Source organism: Cetorhinus maximus, chromosome 20, assembly GCF_964194155.1.
Source record: "Cetorhinus maximus chromosome 20, sCetMax3.hap1.1, whole genome shotgun sequence".
Lineage (NCBI taxonomy): Eukaryota > Metazoa > Chordata > Chondrichthyes > Lamniformes > Cetorhinidae > Cetorhinus > Cetorhinus maximus.
In genome coordinates this window covers 34454688-34480200 of record NC_135898.1, presented here as the reverse complement: position 1 = coordinate 34480200, position 25513 = coordinate 34454688, and the positions used below count along the sequence as shown (strand labels likewise).

General features: G+C 39.6%; 1 protein-coding gene across 8 annotated transcripts in view; it reads right to left on the bottom strand.

The window, feature by feature from the left end:
* Positions 1-25513, bottom strand: part of jmjd1cb (jumonji domain containing 1Cb) — a 308660-nt gene that overhangs the window by 74840 nt on the left and 208307 nt on the right. For 7 of the 8 annotated variants that reach the window (XM_078565870.1, XM_078565871.1, XM_078565872.1 and 4 more), the window contains one exon: positions 17496-17609. The exons of the other annotated variant lie outside the window; for it this stretch is intronic. In XM_078565870.1, the coding sequence (XP_078421996.1) occupies positions 17496-17609 (114 nt within the window). The remainder of the gene's footprint in view (positions 1-17495; positions 17610-25513) is intronic. 8 annotated transcript variants of the gene reach the window in all.

Sequence of the window (25513 nt, the reverse complement as noted above, 5' to 3'; positions counted from 1 at the left end):
GGGAAGCTAAAAACCAGGATGTTTGTACCATTTTGAGGAAATTGTCAGGGCACCGGGATGTTTAATGAAAATCCAGGACTATCCTTGCAAAACCAGGATATCTGGTCAACCTAGATATAGTGCTGTTTCACCAAATGATACCAGAATTTCAAGGGTGACATTATAAGGACGGTTGCATAAACTTGTATTGATTGCCTTGAGTTTAGAAAGTTGAATGAGGAATGATCTAATTCCATTTAAAATGATAAAAGTAATTGATATGGTACATGTGGAGTAAAAATTTACAGGGGTGTGAGGGGGATGCAGAATAAGGCGGAAAAAAATTAAAATTTGAACTAGGCTGTTTAAGAGTGAAATCAGGAAGCTTTTTTTTAAATCTGGAATTCTTACCCCAAAGTACTGGATGCTGGGTCAACTGAAATTTCAATTATGAGATTAGTAGTTTTCATTTGTAAAGGGTATCAGAGGATTTGGATCCAAGTCAAGTAAAATGGAGTAGTGGTATAGAGCATCCATGATCTAGTTGATTGGCAGAACTGGCTTAAGAAGCCAAATGGTCTATTTATGGTCCTATGCAAAAGCTGTAAAGCAATGACTAAAAAAGCACATTTCTCCCCCTTCCAAACAGTTCATCAAAAACAATTGTCTTTTTACCCTAGTAGACTGATGTATAGACAGAATTTAAATTTCATTCTGAGAGGGAAGCCTGGGAGGCAATCATTAATTCATCTAGAATTACTGCATTCCAGATTTTTTCCCAATAAACTTGAATGTAATTAGAACATTACACAGCAAGAAATCTGTCAAACATAGCAGAAAAAAACATCAGAAATTTCCTCTACATGAGCCCAAGGAAAGAACAAAATATTCAGGCTATGCTCCAGGAAGAGTCAGGTTGATGTCTTCTCATATCAAAAAACTAGCTGAGTGGAGTTTCTTTGATATGTAACAGTGAACAACTACCTACAGTGGCAGTCAATTACAGGACAGTATGCTGGTGACATCTTCTAAATCCTACCAATGTGCCTGAAATTTCATTTTAATAGAGTCACGTGGTATCTGGACTGCCACAAGTCTGAATGATTCCCAACTGTGAACTTTGCTCCAGTTACTATGTTCTTCCCATACAACCCACAAACATTAGTAGCATTTAAATTCTGTAACACAGCGCAGGCATGGAACTCAACAATCATTAAGTTAATGATTTACTTTGACCTATTTAGATGCAATGTGACACTAAAGCATTCATTATCCTCGATCTTCTCCAGGTCAATCTTTTGTAGTTCCAATCAACTTCCAAGTATTCACGGTTGACGAGTCACTTTCCCATTGTAAATTTGATAAACATGTGAATGGATTATAACAGTCAAACACATAACAGTGGAAAGCTTAACCTTTCAACCGTGTTGTCGGAATTCAGGAAGAAATTGCAAAAAATCAGCAAAGGTTTATCTTGCAGATTACATACGCCACATTCTTGTTTTGTATAAATGGCTGGGGGTGGGGGAGGGGATGGAGAGAATAAATGGCCCCTGTTTATATTACAGGGCCAATTTAAGCAACATCAATACCAAAACCCACTGATCATTCCTTCAGCCATCTGGTCAATTAATCCACATCTTGGCCCTATAGTTATTAATAAAACTTCTATTACTGTGCCAGTCATCTCATGCAAGTCACTTGGCAACTTACAGACACAAACCCACATCCTATCTGTCCATTTAACAGTACACCTCGTTGATTTATCAACACATTGCAACTGCTGATTCTTTTCCCTGATAAACTGGGTTACAAGTGTGATGGAATTTCAGCTGTACAAAATGTCCAGAGCAGGCTCATGGTTATAAACCGCTCTAATTCTAACCTGGACAAGCAGCACAAGCAGTAACAGAAAATAAGCTTTATTTGCAAAAGATGTATAGCTTGTGGAGGTTTAACCATGTACACAGCAAAATGTGGGATTGCACTTATGCATTCAAAGCAGTGAAACTTGAATGCAAGAACAGAATGAGACAACCTCACTTATTCAACAAGCCCGGCAGAGGTTCACAAGTGAAGAATGACTACTTAGGTAAAGAATCAGAAGCCTGTGGTATCCATGAAACAGTACTCAAATGACACCACATTTCAGAGAGGAGGAAGAAAAACGGACAACACAAGAGAAGTACCTGGAAAAACTCAGCAGGTCTGGCAGCATCGGTGGAGAAGAAAAGAGTTGACGTTTCGAGTCCTCACGACCCTTCAACAGAACCGAGTATAGTTAGGAGAGGGGTGAAATGTTTCACCCCTCTCCTAACTATACTCGGTTCTGTTGAAGGGTCGTGAGGACTCGAAACGTCGACTCTTTTCTTCCCCACCGATGCTGCCAGACCTGCTGAGTTTTTCCAGGTAATTCTGTTTTTGTTTTGGATTTCCAGCATCCGCAGTAATTTTTTGTTTTTACACAAGAGAAGTGCTTGCTAAAGCTGTACAACATTTACCTATTCAATTTGCTTCATTCATTCTTCTAATCACATACAGGAGGAACTTATCCCTGAAAGATTGCTGAAATTGCTTCGAAGCATTCAAGTCAAAACCCCAATCCAAATAACAGGCAGGAAACTTCAGCCCCACATTCCTTGTGGGGAGCAGCACTCTAACTTAAGCATGTTGCATAATCAAGGTTTCATGTTATGGTCCTATCTCCAAACTGCACAGCTCCCAGCTGGGAGCGTGGGATTGGTAAATTTCTCCTTTTAGGATCTATTTGGTATCATTAAATGCTCACAATATTTTAAAATGTACGCAAATTGCATACATTAGAAGTGTGCAAACATATCATTGTGTAATTTCTGCACATTATACCAAAATATTTGTCAATTTCACCTGAAGCTTTCAACTAAAATTATTGCCACAAGGGCAAATTTTAAATGTCATCTGGTTTTATTTGGTTTATTGTTCTCCTTTGTATCCAAGCGCAAAGAACAATTTTAGCTCCTGTTTCAGGAACCCAACACATCATGTCAAGTTACATTGTCTAACTTTAACAGATGAATACTGTGAAGTCTACATATTCACAAACACTAACAGAATGTCGAGATTTCATAATATACAGGTTGCAGTTAAGTACTAGAAGCTATCACCTAAATAAACACTATAAACAATATGCTTTCAGTGCATTAGTTCCAACAACCAAGCTCACTGTCTGCTGCAACATCAATGATGATCAAAAATGAGCAGCACAAATGAATACAACTCACGTGCCTATGCCTATTTTTGTTGCCACAAAATCCTGAAGCTGAGAAAAATTATAATATATTTTTAATATCTATTAAGCCCATGTGTACTTGCAGCTCCTCAGTGCCACACAAATAATTCCAAGCAAAATCAAAATCAGTAGTTCCCAAAGCTGTTTACAATTAATTCTTCCAAGAAGAACAGCTTCTCACACCCCTCTAAAGACATTAATATATGTTCAGTTTGTTTCACTGTCTCCTCCTTTATCCCTTTCTATCTCATCTTCCATCATCACTTGGCAGTCTTCTTTTCTCTCTAAATGGTATGAGGACCCAAAATGGAGGGGGTGGGGTGGGGAAATCAATATGCAGCAATGCATTGACCGAGAAAACAATCAATCACAGGCTGCAAAATATTTCCACTTTGTCACCTCAAATATTTCCCTCTTCCAACCTATTTTGGGATAATTAAAACCTTCTACAGTTATTACTCTATTGTTAACACTCTAATCTGTCTTTGAGCTTCATTTTGAATTTGCTTTTCTCTGCTCAATAGTCTACAATATGGTCCAATTTTCTTGCTATTCCTTTACACAATCTAAAGAGATTCTTTTTGCACCATTTCTCCATTCAAAAAATTTGTACTCCAATATCATTCCACATCTCCTTTTTCCTTCCTGCCTTCTCTATCCTTAACATTTTATACCCGGGTACATTTAATTGCCAATCCTAACCCAGTTTCAGTTACTGCTATACCACCATGATTTGCTATTTTAATCAATTTGAGTTCTTCAATTTTGTTTTCTATTCAGTGTATCTATATTAGTACAATTTAATGTGGATTCCTGATATTTGATTCATTTTCTTTCTTTCTTTATTTTCACACATCACATTTTTTAAAAATTATACTATCTTGTTTTGTTGAATCCTCTGTCAACTTTTCAAATTCTCCATTTATATATATAATATATATGCCCTTGGATTTAAGTTCTCTGCTTGCAGTAGCTTGTGGCTTAATAAAAACATTGCTCTTACCACAGAAGTAAACTTCAGACTAAACTGCTTTCTGTTCACTATTAATTATATTTCAGGCAACATGTTTTACTTGCCTGTACTATTTAATTGACACAATACTGAACTACATTAAAATTATAGGGTGAAAAAAATTGCCAAGAAATTATGTCCTTCAAATATTAAGTGTACCATCACAAAAAAGACATCAGGAAAATAAAGCTGAATGGAGCTGAACAATGTAGGTTTATTAGCCGACAGCCACAGTCCTGGCAATATGATGAAGTGAAGGTCACCAATGAAACTGCTGAAGGTGGTTGAGCCAAGGACTGTCTTGAGGAACTCCTGCAGAGATGCTTTGGAGCCATAATGACAGCTTTCTGACACCAAAAATTATTCTTTATTTTGTCAGGAATGGATCTGGCCACTGCAGGGTTTTTCTGAATCATAGATTTATCATGACTCCCTGGTTCCATGATCACCCACCTGTCTGAGAACTGTCAGGGGACTCCCGCCAGTTCTGTGGGGAGTCCTGATGGATTCAAATGCCATTCAGGCAGTTTAATGGCTAATGTTGGGCCTTCCCCACAATTGTGGTCTCCGGTGGGGGAAGTCCCGCCTGTTGAGAGCTGTGGGTATAAAAGCAGGGATGTGCTGCTGAGGCTTTATAAGGCTCTGGTCAGACCACATTTAGAATATTGTGAGCAATTTTGGGCCCCTTATCTCAGGAAGGATGTTCTGGCCCTGGAAAAGTTCCAGAGGAGGTTCATGACAATGATCTCAGGAATGAAAGGCTTAACATATGAGGAACGTTTGAGGACTCTGGGTCTATACTCGATGGAGTTTAGAAGGATGAGGGGGGATCTGATTGAAACTTACAGAATACTGAAAAGCCTGGATAGAGTGGATGTGGGGAAGATGTTTCCATTAGCAGGAGAGACTAGGACCCGAGGGCACAGCCTCAGAGTAAAGGGAAGACCTTTTAGAACAGAGATGAGGAGAAACTTCTTTAGCCAGAGAGCGGTGAATCTATGGAATTCATTGCCATAGAAGGCTGTAGAGGCCAGGTTATTGAGCGTATTTAAGACCGAGATAGATCTTGATTGGTAAGGGGATCAAAGGTTATGGGGAGAAGGCAGGAAAATGGGGATGAGAAACTTATCAGCCATAATTGAATGGCGGAGCAGACTTGATGGGCCGAAGGGCCTAATTTCTGCTCCTATGTCTTATGGTCTTATGGGCCAGGATGGAGGTTGCAGAGGAGGGTGATCGGAGACCACGGTAGATGGGTGGCTTTCAGCAGCCACCCCCATCCAATGCCAGGTCCCTCAATAGGGCACAGAGTGCCCAACTACGAGGAGAACATCCACAACCTCCCACTCTCCAGGGAGCCACTGACAAACCTCACAAGGTTTGCTGGGTGGTCTTCCAAGGGTGTGGGAAAACCGTGCGGACTCCATTTTAATCCCCTACCCACCACTAAATCACTGTGGGCTTTGGGATAATGGGCGTCAATTGGTTCATTAATGAGCCTAATTAACATCTTGTCGCCAGGAATCCCCCATCAGCCCCTTCCGTCCTCCACTGTAATGGTGGTGGTGGTGGGGTGGGGGGGGGGGGGGGAGAGGTTTTGCTGACACCAGGGAGACTGAAGGGCGCCTCTCCCATGATTAAGTAGGCCCAGTTGCCATGTTTCCTGTTGCGTTGAGCTGCATTAAACCCAGACCAATTTTCCTACCAATTCCCAGGTACTAACTGTGCAAGACTTTGCATGATCGATCAGGCTGGGTGTCCAAGTCTTGTCCCGATCCAATTCTTACATTATTGCTGATAGATCTGTTCAATATTTCTGCTATGATTCAGTTTTGTAACAACTGTTTTACAAATGAATGACTTGCTAGGTCACCTCATAGCGCATTAACAACTGTACACAGTGGGACTGGAATCACATGTAGTCTGGGTATCAGAGTCTTTACAGCGCAGAAGATGGCCTTCAGCCCATCGAATATGCACTGGCTCTCCGAAATATCTACCTAGTCCCACTCCTCTGCCGTATCCCCGTAACCTTGCACATTCTCTCTTTTCAGCTAGCAATCCAATTCCTTTTTGAGTACCTCGATCGAATCTGCCTTCACCACCCTCTTAGGAACTTTGTTGCAGGCTCTAACCACTCTCTGGGTGAAAAAACTTTTCCTCACATCACTTTCACTCCTTTTGCCAATTATTTTGAATCTGGGGAGGTGATGATGTAGCGGTATTGTCACTGGACTAGTAATCCAGAGACCCCAGGATAATGCTCTGTGGACCCGGGTTCGAATCCTGTCACGGCAGCTGTTGGAATTTGAATTCAATAAAAAAGCTGGAATTAAAAAGTCTAATAATGACCATGAAACTATTGTCGATTGTAGTAAAAACCCATCTGGTTCACTAATGCCCTTAAGGGAAGGGAATCTGCTGTCCTTATCTGGTCTGGCCTACATGTGACTCCAGACTCACAGCAATGTGGTTGACTCTTAAATGCCCTCTGAACTGGAGCAATTAGGGGTAATAAATGCTGGCCTGGCCAGTGACACCCACATCCCATGAACGAATAAAAAAAAAGTTCTTGATGCTCCCTTGAATGGGAACAGTTTCTCACTATTTACCCTGTCTATACCCCTCAGAATCTTGAATACCTCTATCAAGTCTCCTCTCAGCCTTCTTTTCTCCAAGGAACTTGGAGAAGGAATTTCTCCAAACCACAACAATTTATCCTCATAGCTACAGTTCTTTATCCCTGGAATCATTCTTGTGAATCTCCTCTGTACTGTCTCCAATCCTTCCTCAAGTATGATACCCAGAACTGGAAACAGCACTCCAGATGAGGCCTAACGAGGGTAGGGATGGCATGTTCAATTTCCTGAATGACCTTAGTAAACTAGTTGCATTTTATAAATTTGATAATGATTTTTCTTGTTGTTTGTCAGTAATTACTATATTTAACCACTTGCCATGGTATGTTGCTGGCTGAGTACATAACCACTACATTATCCTATCCAGCCTATAAAAAAGCAAAATACTGCAGATCTGGAAATCTGAAATACAAATAGAAAATGCTGGAATTACTCAGCAGGTTAGGCAGCATCTGTGGAAGATGAAACATGTAAACATTTCAAATCAATGACCTTTCTTCAGAACTGGGAAAACTTAGAGATATAACAGGTTTTGAGCAAAGGATGGGTGGAACAAGGACAAAAGGAAGGTCTGTGATACAGTGAAAGACAAGAGAAATTTAATGACAGAAAATTAGTCTTATATGGCTAAAAATAAATGGTGATGGGGCAAGAAAAGAAACTGAGAAACAAAAAAAATTGCCCAGAGCAGCTGTGCTGCTGTCTGAAAGCAAAAGTAAGAGAAAAACCCAAAATACAAAGAAAGGAAACAAAATGGGGTTATGGTCTGAAATTGTTGAACTTAATGTTGAGTCTGGAAGGCTGTAAAGTACCTAATCAAAAGACGAGGTGATGTTCCTCAAACTTGCATTGAGCTTCACTGGAACAGTGCAGCAGACCAAGGACAGAGATGTCAGCACGAGAACAAGGCAGATAATTAAAATAGCAAGCCACCGGAAGCTCGGGGTCATGCTTGTGGACTGATGGTGTTCCGCAACGCGGACACCCAACCAGACACTGTAGACGGGACCATATTTTCAGTGTGAATACAGTACACTAGATTGAAAGAAGTACCTGTAAATCACTGCTTGATCTGGAAGGAATGTTTGGGGTCTTGGACGGTAAGAAGAGAGGAGGTAAAAGGGCAGATGTGCATCCCCTGTGCTTGCATGAATAGGTGCAGTGGGAAGGACATGGAGTGCTGGGGATGAGTGAGTGGAGGACCAGGGTATCACGAGGGAATGATCCCTTCGGAATGCTGAAAGGGGAAGGGAAAATATGTTTGGTGGTGGCATCATGCTGAAGGTGACAGAAATGGGGGAAAATGATCCACTGCATACAGAAACTTGTGGAGTGGAAGGTGAGGACAAGAGGAACCTGATTGTGGTTCGGTGGGGAGGGGAAGAAGTGAGAGTAGAAGTGCGGGAAACATGGCGGACATGGTTGAGGGCCTCGTCAATCACGCTGGGGGAATCCACGGTTGAGGAAAAAGGAAGACATCTCCTAAGCCCTCGTATGGAAGGTTCCATCATCACAACCAATGCAATAGAGATGGAGGAACTGGGGGAACGGAATGGAGTCCTTCCAGCAAGCAGGGTGTGAGGAAGAGTTGAAGTTGCTGTGGGAGTCAGTGGACTGATAATGAATATTAGTTGATTGTCTCCATTCCTGATTGTAGGCTGAGAAGTCAAAGATGGGGAGGGACGAGTCAGGGAAGAATGACATGAAACCGAGAGAAGAGTGGAAATTGCAAGCAAAGTTAAACAAGTCTTTCAATTCAGAGCAAGGGCAGGACATGGCACCGATACAGTCATCAATATATCGGAAAATGAACTGAGGGAGGGGGTCCAAGTAGGACTGGAACAAGGAATGTTCCACATATCCCAAAAAAAGGCAGATATAGCTAGCACCCATACAGGTACAAATAGCAACACCTTTTACTAAAGAGAAAGTGGGATGAGTGAAAAGAGAAGTTGTCCAATGAGAGAACAAGTTCTGCCAGGTGGAGGAGGGTGGTGGTCGATGGCAACTGGTTGTGCCTCCATTCAAGGAAGAAGCGGAGAGTCCTCAGACTGTCCTGTTGGGCAATGGCAGTGTAGAGAGGTTGGCCATCCATGGTGAAGAGAAGATGGTTAAGGCCAGGAAATTTGAAACTGTTAAAGTGAAAGAGAACATCAGAAGAGTCACAGATGGAGGCGGGGGTGGAGGGGCGGGGATTGCTGGACAACAGGACAAAATCATCAAGGTTGGAAGAAATCAGTTCAGTGGGGCAGGAAAGGGCAGTTGTGTTTATGGATCTTGGGAAGGAGGTAGAAGCAAGCTGTATCGAGATAGAGGAACTATGAGTTGGGGAGCTATTGATGGAAAATCACTGGAGGAGATGAGGTCAGTGCCTGCTTTGGAAAGAATGGCTTGATGTTCAGTGATGGGGCCACGGCCCAGAGGGAGATAGGAGGTAGTATTGGAGAGTTAGCACTCAGCCTCTGCAAGGTAGCATCCACTTTGTCAGCAGGTTTGATAACAATGTCAGGATTAAAGCTGAGAGAACGGAGTGCAGAAAGTCCAGAGGGAGGCAGGGTAGAGTGAATGAGTGGAGCAGAGAAATTTAGATGGCCAATGTCATACTGACAGTTCTCAATGGAGAGATCAAAAGAGGGTAAGAGGCCAGGGAGGGGTCCAGGTGCAGGGAGGACAGTGGAGACAGGTGAAAAGGTACATTGTACTGGGGGACGACTCCTGGCCAACGAAGTGGGTACGAAGGTGAAGGTGAGAAGAGCTCAATGTCATGCCAAGCTCTAAATTAAGATGGGGGAATAAGTGCTACGGGTGGATCGTTCAGTGTCAGAGAAAGAGGGGGGTTGGAGGGTATCATGAATATAGACAAGAGGCGCGATTAGAAGGGAGAATGGGGTAAGAGGGAAGTAAAAAAGAAGAGATCTGGAGGCACATTGGTACCCATGAGTTATTGGAGCTTGCGATCCTGAAAGAGAAAAAGTTGTTTGCTAAATAGCGGATGAATCAAATGATGAAATTAAACTGCAGAGCAGGACAGTTTTGAACTATCGTGTGTTAGTGCTGATGAAGTATGTGGGGGGGGGGGGGGTCGGGTCAAGAGTCATAGTGCCATGATCCACCAGATGAACAGTGGGTTGATCTCAGGATGCTACAAGAACAACAATCTGAAGAATGTTGAATATCTAAAAGATACCTGTAATCACGTGATCCGAAACATGAAGGGTGGAATTTCAGTTAGAATCCACATGGAATAAACTGGAGCTGAAGACAGTTGCTGAGGAAGGAAATGTGGCTGCAAAAGCAGATTATGGTGGATACCTGATCAAACACGAAGAGGGAAATGGAATGCAATGAAGGTAAATAAGATAAAAGAGGCAAATGGGTATCCTGTCACAGGGAAGAGCAGAGCTTCAAGGTTAGCTTTCCTGGAAGGGAAGTAGCGGTGAATCAAAAAGCAGAATACCACAGAGTGCTGAAAAATTTGCTTAAAACCTATTAAATCTCTAACTTTTCCAAGTTCTGATGAAAGGTCATCGACATGAAACATTAACTCTGTTTCTCTATTTACAGATGCTGCCTGATCTGCTGAGCATTTCCAGCACTTTTTATAAAATATATTAAACTGCATCTGAAAAGAAGAACAATAACAAAGTTTCAGTCAGACAGCTGAGTTCTAATGAAGTGCGTATAATTGAAATGTTAATCCACCATTTTAGATGATGATGGACCTGCTGAGGCCAGAGCATCAGCTCACTATGAAGCAGAGGTTTGTGAATGGTTACTTTCAGGCTCTGGGCCACTCAACTCGGAATGCAAGCGATTGAATTCTTCAAGGAAAACAGGGACAGAGTTTGCACCAATTTCTGACCGCACATCTTAGTGCCTCTCTGGGATTGACACTGTCAAAACTGACCATTTCTAAACAGGCTGTAGTGGATGAGAACCTAGACTTGGCTATCCTGACTCCAAGAGCACTCGTGGTCCTAAATAATTAATTCTAGATTTGCCAGGCAGAGAAACTAGATTTTACAAGCTCCACACTGTTGTTTGACAGCATACAGTCTAACCACCAGCTACGTCAGCAACTGGCAAAAGTATCACTATTTTTAGAGCATTACTTAAATTCAAAAGTCTTGCAACACAGACAAAATGAAATGCGAGAGAGAGAGAATGGTTTCCAATCCAAGGGAAAAAGCGAACAGGGACTTCATGTGGCACAGTTGTCTTTGTATCAAGGAAGAGAGAGAAAGGTTAAGTGCATTATATTATTGACATTCAAATGTCTTCACGGAATGGTAATGTGTGTGGCCTTAGGAATTTTAGTGTGTGGAAGTGAAGATGAAGACGATATTGAAGAATTATACTCTTGTGCACACATTTTACTCAGTAACAGAATACTGTAGCATAAACTTTCCATAACCTTCATTCCTTCTGATGAATCTAACACAGACCAGTTAACACAGGAAGTCATGGGGTTTTGAAAATGCAGCAGAAACCTTAACTACACTTTGCACACACAGGCTTAAGGTAACATGAGGACTTTTAAGATTAGATTTGCAATCAACTGATGGTTATAAAATAGTTTGCTATTATATTTATTTTATTCTCAGAGAGCAGCAACTAAAACAGTGGATAGATTTAGTTTCCTTCTTTTAAAAAATGTGCCTTAGTTATGAATTTCACAATACATTACCTTGATGAATGGCCTTAACAGTAAGAAATGTACCAATATCTTTTTGAATTAATTATCAGATAACATCAGCTTGGCTCTCAGTCCTGAAGGCTGTAGGTACAAGCCCCACTGCAAGGCTAGTGCACTTCAGTACTGAGCAACTGTTGCTGTGCAAGTTTATTCCAAAGATATCCCTTTTGGATCTAATATTAAAGCAAGGCCCACAGCTTGTCTGCAGAGATGGATGTAAAAGGTCACACTGCAGATCAACATCTGAAAAAGAGCCTGGTGCTTTAGGAATCCAGAGGCTCCGATGAGGCAATGAATAAAAGCAGCTACTGTACATTGTTTTCTTTACAAAATTCCTCCATCACCAGACCCAGACCATGCCCTGAACAAATTCCATTACTTAATTGTGATCACCTTATTGTGAATCATGTAGCTCAGTCACTTAAAACAAAACTTTAAAAATCAACTCAATTACATATATTTACAGAAAAGCAAATGGAAAATATATTAAAGAAAAACTGAAGTGAATTCTGAAGATTTTAACTAATAATTATCACTGAATATTATATGAATTATTTTTGTTCACGAGTCATGATCTAAAAAGTTAACCTATTAGTCAGGGGTTCACAAGTTGCTATGTTTTACCACAAAAGGAAGTCGACGGCTAAACAGACACAACATAACAGAGTATACAGATGCAACACCTCTGACTAAAATTGATCTGAAAATCTATGAAACAGCTTACAAAGAAACACCAAACATTCAAAATAATCTCAGCATACAATTAACATGTTTCACAGTAATCACCATTTAAAAAATTTTAAAGGAACTTGCTTAACACATTTTAGTGTTTATTATTAGGAAACCTTGCTGCTTGTTCTGTCCATCAGACTTTTTTTTGCTTTTGGCAGACTTTCAGCAATGTTGGCTTAGTGTTATGTAATTGCAAAATTCAACAATCTCCTGTCCAACCCACACATAGAACCTTCCTACCACATGCCACAGACTCAAATTCTCTTAGAATTGTAAATAAAAATAATTTGACTAGTTTAATAACTTTAGTACTTACTTAAATCTTCTCTAAAATGAGAAATCATTTTCTATAGGTGATGCAGCTATAAGGCTTGACACGAGCAATGCATTTATTTTCTGAAGGATACAGCTTTTTTGCTGAATATCAATTTAGCTGTTTACAAACAGGATAACAAAACAGATATCAAGAAATGCCAAAACAGACTGTGGCCCCAGCCTTGAACCACAGACAATGAATATTATTGTCTTTTACAGGAAAGGTAACCCTGAACACATGAAATTAAACCTTGCCAGTCGAGCAAGATAGAACAGGTTCAATAGTTCTGACATATGTACTGTTTTGCAATATGGACACACATGATTGTGCTTCTAGGCATGCCAATAAAAATGTTCTAGGCTGCAGGCCACAGTACTGGTGGTGAATATGAACCTATCAGCCCCTTGTTGCCACGGTTATTCACCCTGCTGTAGAAGTGAATCTGCCATGATATTACTGCTAGTCACACAGCTGCGCCAACTCATTTGAAATGCAAATTCTGTCTATGTATCCACCAGCTGCACTCACTCATGTCTTATCAAGCATATATAAGAAACCTTCACTCAGCTTATTTTTGAAACTTGGCATTCTTTTTCTCTTCCTTCAGTCAAAGGTTTTACCCTTCTTTTTCATTCTACCCTTCCTCATTCTGTATTTCTCGTGAACTATGTTTCCCTTATCTTTCTTCTTGCTTTCTATACTTCACTTTTACCTCTTCTTGCATATTTCATATTCCTTCTCCTTAATCTCAAGCTTCCTTTTCCAGCTTAACTCACATGTGATAAGAGCCCTGTTGACTTTTTCACTCCATTTCCTTGAAGAGAAACTTGTGGAAAGTTTTTTCTTTAAACATTTAAATAAAAAGAATCAGTCGCCTGAGGCCAGCAAAGAAAACCTGCAGTGTAAGGCCAATAGAGAGAGCAAGTCCATGGCCACCAAGAGGCAGAATAGTGGTCTAAGAGTTTGGAGTGAGAACTGGGGAATGCAGGCCCATGACTGAGGCAGTTTACTGTGCTGTGAGCCTGTCCAAATCTGTCATATGATGAATCCCTACTAATGGGATGGACCAGCAAGATCAATGCTTACACATTTATCACAAATAATCAGATTCCCTAAGGTGGCTTTCACTGGGCATAACTGATGGGACTGCAAATATATCTGACAGGCACACTACAGATTAATGCAATTCAGGACAAGAGAAAGATGGTCAAGTTAAGATCTGCCATCTTTAGTAGAGCAGATCCCTTTTTTAAACAGCATTTTGTAAAAGGACCACAGATTCAAAATTATAGCTTTTGGAAACACCCGCCTTAACAATACATTCTTTTTGAACTGTCCAATTTCTGCCTTTTCCATTACTCCCTTATTATTCCAAACACATGCGCATAATTAGGGCACAAATTCTTCCACTATTACATTTTTAAAGCTTTAGAGTCCTATTATTCCACACCAGTGTTGTTCAATGTTAGTCATTAGCCGCGTGTCTCATTTTTTTTCTGAATAAAAAATAAACACTGATGTTGGTCATGTGATCTCAATTCTCGTTTGCATGATGTTACCACATGGGACTTAAATCTTTTTGTTCATTTGCTGGTATAATGGTAAGGTGAAAAGCAGAGTGTGCAAGCATGTAGGAGGGCAGAAACCTTATGGAGGGTTTCAAATAGGGAATTTTGGGAGCGATGGATAAAGTTATAAATAGCAACATGTTCAAAAACTCAGAGGAAAGGGAGAGCTAGGGCAATGATTTTCAGGATGGTTGAGAGTTTTTTTTTGAGAAGATGGCAGTTTTGAAAGGGTGTGGGGCAGTATCTGGAGAAGAAGAGGCTATTTACCATGTTGGTTTGTATGGGGCCAGGAACAGAAGTGGGCAGTAGTTTAATGGGGATGGAGTCAAAGGTGCAGATGGGGCTCTCATAGATGAAATAAGCTTGGAGAGCGAATGGGGCAAGATAGAAACAATGCTAAGTTCAGGACTAGGATTGGGAGGGGGAGGCACACAGGAGGTTTGGCTTGGTAGGAAAGGGGAAGCAGGGAAAGAGCAGAAGCACCTCAACGTATAGTCTCAATCTTGGTGACCAAATAAACCCATGAACTCTTAGCACATGTTGGGAGCTAAGGGTGGAGGGACATGGGACATCACTTTAAAGGAAATGGTTGATCATTCAGAAATAAAGCCTGTGGTTGTCTTTGCACTCAGGATGATCCAAGAATAGCAGCTGGATTTGACAAGGTGAGTGAAGCTACCGGCAATAGAACTTCATGTGGTCAAGCCAGGCATGATGATGAATAGCTAAGCCACCTGTGCATCACTCACTCAAGTCTGCGAAACATGGGATTTGAGGCAGGAAAGTAGGCCAGACTGGGAGTGAAGAGAATGAAGGTTTGGCTGGGGTTAAGGGCAATTGCAATGAGAAGGAAATGACTGATAAAAATCAACAGCTTACAAAATTATCATGGCAAATGGAGGGCATAAATCTAGGCAGCTTGCAGCATTAAAGTGCAGTTAAATAATGTGACAAAGGCTTATTTTTCCAGGATAGACACCCAAGAAAACATCATGGAAAGCAGGTGCAGAGGATGGGTTGTGAGGGATACAAGGAAGTGATCAAAATGATGTCATAATCAAGGAGGTGGACATAAATACAGGGCCAGGTGCAAGTGTTTATATGGTGGAACAGATAGGAGGAGGACAGGGAATTCAGAGATAGGGAGAAATGGGAACAGAGTTGGAGATTAAAAACACCAAGAATGAAAGGTTTCTCAGATAGAGAGAGGATTTTGCAGGAAGATTTTGGAATGGGAAGGATACAGCAGACGAAGATTTTAAGAGAGTTGTAAGAAAGGTGGAACACAGTGAACATGCTTGATGAAGTAAATAGGAGAAATAGGCCATTTGTGACTTGTGATCTGACTGTCATCACTACAACAGTTTTGGGGGAACAATTGATTTGAAAAGTATAGAGGAGAGGGGCTCCATCATTAAGGACCAAAATATTGCCATCAGTTGAATAAAGTTTCAGTCAACATTTCATCAGATGGGCATTGATGAGACCACATCTCGAATACAGCGTGCAATTTGGTCTACTTATTTAAGGAAGGATGTAAATGCGTTAGAGGCGATTCAGAGGTTTACTAGATTGATACCTGGAATGAGCGGGTTGTCTTATAAGGAAAGATTAGACAGACTGGGCTTGTTTCCACTGGAGTTTCGGAGAGTGAGGGGTGACTTGATTGATGTATATAAGATCCTGAACAGGACTGACAAGGTGGAAGTGGAAAGGATATTTCCTCTTGTGGATGAGTCGAAAATTAGGGGGCACTGTTTTAAAATTAGGGGTTGCCCTTTTAGGACAGAGGAGGAGGGGAAATTTTTTCTGAGGTCTGGGTGACTTTGGAACTCTGTCTTCGAAGGCCGTGGAGGTGAGGTCATTGAACATTTTTAAGGCAGAGGTAGGTTGATTCTTGTTAGGCAAGGGAATCAAAGGTTATCGGAGGTAGATGGGGATGTAGAATTCGAAACACAAGCAGATCAGTCATGATCTTATTGAATGGTGAAGCAGGCTCTGGGGGCTGAATGGTCTACTTCTGCTCCTATTTCATATGTTTGTATGTTCAACAAATTCACAGACAACAAGGGTCTTGTTCCCTAGTAAATGGCTATTCTGAAGGGAAATGCCAAGGGGGGTTGTTATAATGGTCCCCTGCCAAAGTTCAACCAGACAGTAATGGGTGGGATGAGCCTGGTGGGGAAGAGGTTTCTGACATTAGCTCCCAATGGGCATGCTTGGTTTGAAATAAAATGGACCCTGCCCCAGCTCATCTGCTGCTGAAACTCTCATCCATGCCTTTGTTACCACTTGCCTTGATCAATCAAACACAATCCTGGCTGATCTCTCATGCTCCACCCTCCTTAAACTTGAGGTCATTGGAAACTCTATGCTTGCTGACCTACATTGGGTTCTGGTTGAACAACACCTTGAAAAGGAGGAATAAGAGTCTTTCTTTTCAAATCCCTAATCATTCTTCATAAATCATTTCAACTCTGTTATCTCACCCCCTCTCCACAACCTTCTGAGATATCTAATTCTCTTTAGCATCCAAAATTTTAATTGCTCCACCATTGGTGACCCAAACCTTTTCACCTGTCGACCTCCTTTTCTTCCATTAGCATGCTTAAAACCTGCCTGGTTGACCAAGTTTTTGGTCGTTTTCTCCAATACTACCTTGTTTGTTTTTATTCATTCATGGGATGTGGGTGTCACTGGCTAGGCCAGCATTTTTTGCCCATCCCTGTGGGTCTGCAGATTTCCTTCCCTAAAGGAAGGGACATTAGTGAGCCAGATGAGTTTTTAGAACAATTGGCAATGGTTTCACAGTCATCACCAGACTTTTATAATTTCAGGTTTTTAGTGAATTCAAATTTCACCATCTGCCATGTTGGGATTTGAACCCGAGTCCCCAGGGCATTACCCTGGGTCTCTGGAATACCCTGATAATACCACTATGCCACCACCTCCCCGGTTGTGTTTGATACCTGTGAAGGGCCATGGAATGTTATATTACATTAAAGGCACTACATAAATGTAAACTGTGTTAATGGGGCAGTTCGCGGTTTTTGCTGATGAAAAGGCAACAATAGGTGTCTTGATGAACTCTTCAACTCTCAAACAAGGACGCTACAATAAGATATCATGAGTTGTGTGTCTTACAATGTAGTTTTGGGAATTTTTTAACTAAGTATGTGTTCATAAAATGCTTAAATTCCATAAAGAAAAGGTGAATTATTTCATGATCAAACATAATACTTTTCAACATTACAAAGATTTTGGTCACAATAATTGTTGTCCTACCTGGTAGAGCTGGAAGGCACTATCCCCAGGTATAAAATTCAGTTGTTTATCCACAAAGAATTCTATTGCAATTAATAAATGAAGCACAGCCTTTCCCACTACAGACTTGAATGTCTAAACAAAGAAAAACAAGGAAATAACTTAGTTGAAGCTTGACTGATTAAATGCAGAGCAATTAGAACATCATTTTTGTCAGAGATCCTGAAACGAGTGAAAAAACAGATCTGCCATTTGAGAAAAATACAAATGTAGAAAGCCAACAAATGCACAATGGCATCTCAAAATCTGATTTCAAGTTGGCTCAACATCAAAGCATGCAAATAATTATGCATTTTAAATTAATCCAATTCAAATGTTTTTAATTGTATTCTGCATAAAGTCAAAGTCCACTTCTAAATTACCGATAATAATGAAAGAAGTTCAACTTAAACATTTTTCCTTTCTGACTGGAATACAGTATCAAAATCTAAGCTATACCTTTAATTAAAGTTTGTAAATAATTTTACAAAAACAAGAAAGCATATACAGTAGTGGGAAAAAGATAGGGAAACAATATTCTGCTAAATTGTGGCGCAGTACAACTATTACACATGCAGGAAAGAACATGAATCTCTCAAACTACTGCCAAACATAAAGTATTAATACAAGATAGTACACAGTCCAAAGAAACATTAAGAAGCAACTGCAATAAAACAAATATAAGCAAAGGACTCATCCTCAGTTCATAAATCAGGTTTGCACAGAGAAAAGCAATTTTGGTGAAGTGCCAAGGGCCATTTATTCCTTACCACACCACGAGTTCTTGACTTTGGTAAAGGAGGAATAAGAGAACGAAGTACATATTTAGGGTTTGGCGGGGGGTAGACTTGTGTTTCTTTTTTTCCTTCAGGATTTTCCTGTCTTATATTTATTAACACACATGAATTTTGCACTTTTCACACAGGGTCAGGGAAAAACCACAACACGGAAGATGTTCAGTACATAGACAAATGTATCATTGACTTTGAAATGCCCAAATCACAGAGTTTGAACAAGAGGCTTCAAGGAAAATCTCTCAGCTGTGTTAAAATAATTCTTGAAATTTTAGCTAAGCCAAAAATGTGTGCTCCAGGGTTAAAAATAAAGATTGCCATGATTCTTTATAACTTGAACTTAAACAAAAATAGAGTTCAAATCATCTTGCTGGAGAGGTGGAAAATAATCTCCTCCAAACCAAAGCCTCTCTCTTTTTTAAGGTCTTATATCCTTTTGTTTTAACTTCCAACATTCAGACACAACAGAAAATATTCTTGCATTTTTCTGGAAAATAATCAAAACTTGGTGAATCAAAGTCCTCATTCTATTGGATGGCATCATCTTTGAAAAAGGACATGAATATATCCTCAACAATGCAGCCCAAATGTCAGAAACAAGATGCATCCAGACAACAGTAAATCACCCAGACTGGTGATTTTTTTTCTCTCGTTCCTCCAGACGCATCAGCATTGCTGCCATTTGTTCACACAATGGACATAGGGCATTTGATAGCTAGCCTCTTTGAACTATCCCCAAACATCAAAGGGGGAAAGTAAGTGGAAACTTGCAACTTTAAAATAATAGCAATATGAGCAAGCACACGGTAGTTGACTGTGGAACGTGCACAACAACATAAATGGGGAAGGATTTCGAAGGAACAGGAGGAATCAGTATATTACAAAACTGCTTCAGCTGAAGTACTTCCATAAAAGCTAAATGGGGTGTACTATCCACGATTCATTGAAAGTAACAATATTTTCACCTGAGTTGCATGAGTTTAAAAAAACCCTCCTGATCACAGAAAATGGAACTCTATTATTCAGTCCTGAAAAAAATTATGGCATGACATAATTTGAACCAACAAAGCAGGCAGAGGAAGAGTGATGTTAGTTCCAATACAAGAGCAGGGAATTCTTACATCATCCCAAGAGTTACTTCTTTAAGTACTTAACATGCTGTGGAACTTTCCTCAGAGCAATAACTTGGAATTGGCAGCATAACAGCTTAGAGCATTGGAGGTTTTATAAACTGTTCCATTAAATGGTAAGACGTGGGTGTGAAGGTTCAGAGGCATTTTCCAACAGCCTTTTCTTCAATAAACAGCTCAATGACAGTTTTGCAAAGCAGATGGCATATCTTACAAATTGAAAACTAACACTTTTACTGTCTGCTGTACTGAGCTAGCTATGGTGTGCAATGATTGCATGTATTGTACTTAATTATCTCTTGATCTGCATCAAATTTATTATTAAAAAAACTGATTTGCTCTCACACTGGAAACCTAGGCCACCATGAAGTTGCTCTCCCCCACTGTGCCTGAAATGCTACTGGCCCACATTCCACAGTTCTTAATTTCATTTTAATTGCTCTGCCTGCAAAAATCTTCAAAGCTTTCTCCACATTTAAAAAACCTTAATTAACTTCTTCAAAAGTTTATTTGTCATATCTCTGCACTGCTTTGCCTTTAAAATTCTTTGCTGGAATCTCAGTTCTCCCTAAGGCTTCCAAAATCTTTTGCTTCTACTGCCCTTCTTTCTCCAGTGTCCTCTACCGCCTCATTGTCGATCTTTCCTTGTCTTTACCTATTGGTTAAATGTTCAATCTCAATCAAGGCCCAAACCAAACCCCCAACTCCCACTGTGGTCCCTCTATACCCAGCTATTAGCCTCTCTTGTACTGGACCTATTTAAATATCCATCCTCACTCTTTCCCAGGCTGTCAACTTATTTCAGTTTATCAAAAATCTTACTGCATGCACTTCCTGCAACTGTCACAGTTACCAACTGTCTCCCACCACAATGTTAAACCATCCCTGTTGTTATGAAACATTGCAGTCACTGATTCAGCATGAATAACTTCACAGGCAATCTGTTAAAAATATTGCATCTGCAGGACATTTTATCACACTTTTCTACACAGGAGAAAATTTGGTAGAAAAAGAGAAATTCAGTCATTTAATGCTGGAAGCTTCGGACCTGGAACCTGAAACTTACAGGCACTTCACTTTCCCAGTACAGTTCCCTCCACAAACAGTTGAACTGACTGACACAGGATGTTCACAATCAGACTTGGCTTTAAAAAGGGAAACAGAAATTTTGTTGCAGCGGAATAACGCATTGCACATTACATCCAAACAGCTAGAGTATGAAATGCCTAATGGATCATCTTTTAGATGCTTAAATCAATTACTTCAATAAAAAATGCACAAACTGTAATTTTGTTCATTTGAGGAGAATGATCACTGAAAAGCTTCCAAAAGACATGCATATGCAAAGAAAGCACTCCAACTCAACCAATTCTCCAAGAGCATTACGAGTACCTATCCCTGTTCAAATGACCAGCAACACTGCTGGTATTCCTACATCTACCATCCAGCAGGCTGATTAAAGAATTGCACATGTATTTATTATGGCCAACTACAAAAAAGTTGTAGGTCAGTATTAAGGTGTCTATTAATATCAATCTTAGCATAGTATGACTTATAATGACTTATGTAAATATACACAAAGCACAAGTATTGCTGAATTAAATAAAAACAGTATCGGCCTACTTTTAAAAAGGATTTAAAAAGGAGATGCAAATCCCATTCGTTTCACTGAGAAATTCAACTAAATAAAGAGATTAAGATTTCTTACTATTCTACACACAATGAAATGGAGCTCTTTCACATTGCTTCTACTCTTTGGCAATTTGTCCTGCAGAGTGAAAACTTTCACAACCATCGTGCATTGCTTTTCACATTGGATACAAGATTCTCAACATGGTCTGTTAAAAGCAAATCCATGCTTTGGGTGCTCAATTGGTTGCTCAATAGGTTTCAATTGAAAAAAACTCAATCATCCTTTTGAAACTAGTCCTCAAATTGGCAGATGCAGAACTCTAGTCAGCCCATGGCCAGAATATATGTTGACAGCTTCCAAGAGGGACTGTGTTTAAATTGCACTACTATCTCCAAGGTTCCAGACGAAACCACTTCCTCAGGTATGTTCAGTTTCTCCAGACAGCACCACCACTGCCAAATAAACCATCAACAAATGCAGTGTGAACTACTTTCTGTTTGAAATCATGATGAAAGCACTAATGCTTATTTTTAATGTTCAGCTGAGTTAATAACTGAATGATCATTTCATCAGTTTTCAAGTATTTACCATTTGCATGTTGGTGCATTGACTGGAAATTTGGAAAGAGGTTACAATAATCTGCTCATGAAACATGCAATTTCATGTTGATCACAATATATAATTGTGATCAACATGAAATGTAATGTTCTTGCAAACTAATTCAAAGGACCTTTATGCCAAATAGATATAATTTTCAATCAGTAAAATAACTTTGAGCATGAACTTTCAGGGAAATGATAATTCCTTACAAGGAGTTAAACACCCATTGCAACTGAACCTGCCCTACACAATGTCCATGGAGATTTTACTCCTATAGTCATCAGTTTTAGAATTTATATTTATTTCAACTCTCAATCTTTAACAGTGTCAGTGCAGCATAATGTAGAAACAAAACCCCAGCGAGAAAAATCCTAATTTGAAAATGATTTTCTCTGCTTTAACAAAGATCATAAAGTATTCAGTCTTCTGTGTTACACCTCTTCCGCCCTTTCATGCCGCTAAGGAGGGTAGAGTTGCATCCAGTAGTCCTATAGTATTCTACTTCAGTTTCAATCCCAAGATTTTCTGCCATTATACCACAATCTCCCTATGATCAACCATCTTTACATACTATATGAAGATAAAGAATGCCATCTACACCTAGTTTATACCCAAAGGTTATTGAATCTTTTGTTAATCAACATTAGCTTTTTAAAAATTTAATCTGCTTTCTCCCAATTTTGTTGCCATCTTTTCTGAGGCACTCTTGCTCAGGTAATCTCAAATAACCTTGCTCAGATGGCAATTCTTGACATGTGAACCTCAAATGTCACATCAGCAAGCTGTCTGACTGTCGACAGCATTGCAGCTGAAGTCCATCGTGTTCTAACTTTTCAACTTCATATAGTGATCAAGGACTACAATCCTGGGAGTCATCGATGTAGAGATGTTGAAATTAATTTTAATACTGGCTGAGTTCAGCCCAGGTTAGAGTTGAAGGAGAATTAAAATGTAATTACACGAAATACAGTTTACAATAATTTTGAGAAGAAATTGTTATATCTTTAGAGGAACCTTCCAAAGTCTGAGACTTAGTCCTTGAAGTTGTACAAAAACAGGATGACACAAATGGTAGACTCTGTGTTGGGCATCCTGAAACTGATCCCAGGGATTTATCCTTAAAAAACTACATATACTAGAAATGGCTGGGGAAGAAAAAACAGAAAATGCTGAAACATCTCAGCAGGTCAGACAGTATCAATGGAGGGACCACACAAGTTAACATTTCAAGTGAAATGTGCTAAGGGATGAACCTGAAACATTAACTTGTCTATTTTCTCCATATGTGCTGACTGACCAGCATTTTCAGAGATTTTTCTTTCCCCAAGGTTTTCTTACACAATATACCTCTTTGTTAGAAAGTGTTTTTTAAAAGTTATACAAGTGTGGAGATATAGTTTGTGCAAGCCACATATTGATGTATTTGTGAAATAACGTAATACACTTCTAGGCCAATTGCAATGAGGTGCAGTTTGCTACTTGTAAATAAATGTAACGTTTTAATCTTGAAAGTTAAATGCACAAAAGCTTGGATTCTGAAACATTGGGACACCGAATTAGGAAATAATGCACAAGATTAAATTCTCATGATGATTCTTTTAATAACAGTATGCCACAAACATTTAATTATTGGTATTGTAGAATCACTATATGAATTGAAATTTATATGGAACAAAAAACTTTTCATTAAACTAAATGATGATAGAAGTCCTTCTGAATCTAATACAGCAGCAAAATAACCCAGTTGTCATTTGAGCAGCTGTACATTTGCGACTGCTTGCCAAGTGATTGAGTTTCTCAGACTCATTACTGCATCTATACGTGTTCTTATGTTGATTGTATGGCACCAGTACCGTAGCACTCAAACAGAGAGAGACCCACAACTGTAGCTTTTCTCTTTGGCAGTGTGCCATTAGTTCCTATTACAACTGTTGAACGGCCTGTAGGATAGTGAAAAACACAAGTCCCTGTTATCAACCACAGTTCTTGCGACAGATGAGAAGTTCAGTCCTGGACATTGCTAAAGGCACAGAGTTTGACTTTTAAGCTGGTAATTTGCTGTTTTACAATGATAGAAGTACCATGTGCATTGATCCATGATACAAAGACTGAACCTGCAAAGAGAAATTGGTGGCGTGCTACAGATTGCATTTTAAAATGCATTGAATTTTTGAAAATCCCCTCAAGAGGAATAAAGAATATTTAATTTAAGATAAAACAAATGGTATGTCATTCATCTCCATCAAAATCAAAACGGAAAACTGTTTACATTTATTGTTCATCTCCATTTAAAACCTGTATGCCCAGATTTGAGCTTATTTTAGTATTTAAGGCTTGGTAAACTGAATAGTGAAAAAAAATCAACAGCTTGGTTCTTCTTCTGCTTCCTCTCAAAGATGATCATTTTTAGTCACAGACTTGCCCAAGTTGGGGTTGGATGAGGATGGTTATGACAGTGAGGCATTACTTCCTTCTCCTGATATGCACACATACACTTTCTAACCAGAGGTCAGTTTCCCCAACCACCCCGACCAGGAATCTAAGGATCTGTTGTTGTACACTTACTGTCAACCAAACAAAGATCACCCAATTCATAACAAATTGGAAATTGCTCCTGGGACTCATTTAGGTGGCTTTATTCCACATTGGATACTATGTTTATAATCTGAGTTTGGGAGAGCTTGGATATCATCAAGGGGATTTGAAGCAAAAATATTCTACTGACATTTCTATATTTCACTCAATGTGAAATTGGCAATCTTCGCAATGCACAGAATATATGAAAAGTCATGACGTGCTACATCACAATCAGACTCAGTGACATAACTATCTTCTACTATACTAAATCCTTCACAGTTGTCCACATCATCAGATATCCATACTTCAGCAGGGTACACACTAAAATAAACCTATGTGGTAGGCTTAGCTGTATATCAAATCTACAGTAAGTATTTCACAAGAAGTGTAACAGAATGTAAAGAAATGCTGCTTGAATCCAAACATAATTTAGCTACCCAGTTTCTGTGCAACTCAACACATACCCAATGTCTAAGGGAAAATATCAGGTTGCCAGCTGACCAATGTCAAAATGGTGTATTAGTCTGGTTGCACAAATGCACAGCGAGATTAAACAGTAACTATGGTACTGAAACACAATAAAGTCGGCCATCGGTAAAACAACGTACAAGAAAATGTTTCCAACCTATAAATACATGAAGCTAACACAGCTGCTAATAGTTGAACAACTGGGACGAGTTTGAACCTGTCTACACACAGCTCTATTAATAAATAAGATCCTGATGGAGCCCTACCCAGAATGCATCTCTGCTGTAATGTTAAGCCAGCCAGACACCCAGATTTGCAAGACTTCTGCATTCTTTGTTGCCTACACGATACTTTGACTACGGAAATGTCTGCAACAACTGTATCCTGTTTTGGGCTTGGTGCAGTACCACATTCCATTCACATGAAAACAGGAAAACAGATGAGCACTTAGTTGAAAAACCTTCATGTTTAAAATCAAATGCTTCAAGCAAGTGACACTTATTTAATTGTAAACTTATAAACTAGAAGGTTAAATTAATATTGCAACTTTGTTAAATACTTATCAATTATAATGGTCAACTACACACGTTTGTAAAGCAAAACTTATGAAACACCGATTCCCTAAACAACTTATTACACATGTATCAAATATTATCCTATAAAGTGGGCAATAAGTTACAAATATCTTTGTTGCACCGTAGTTGTTAATCCTTATGTCCAGTGTGTTATCTATTGATAGAAATTATAAAAAGTTATCTCCACTGCAACTTCATCGACAAGCCTCCTCACAGCAATCCA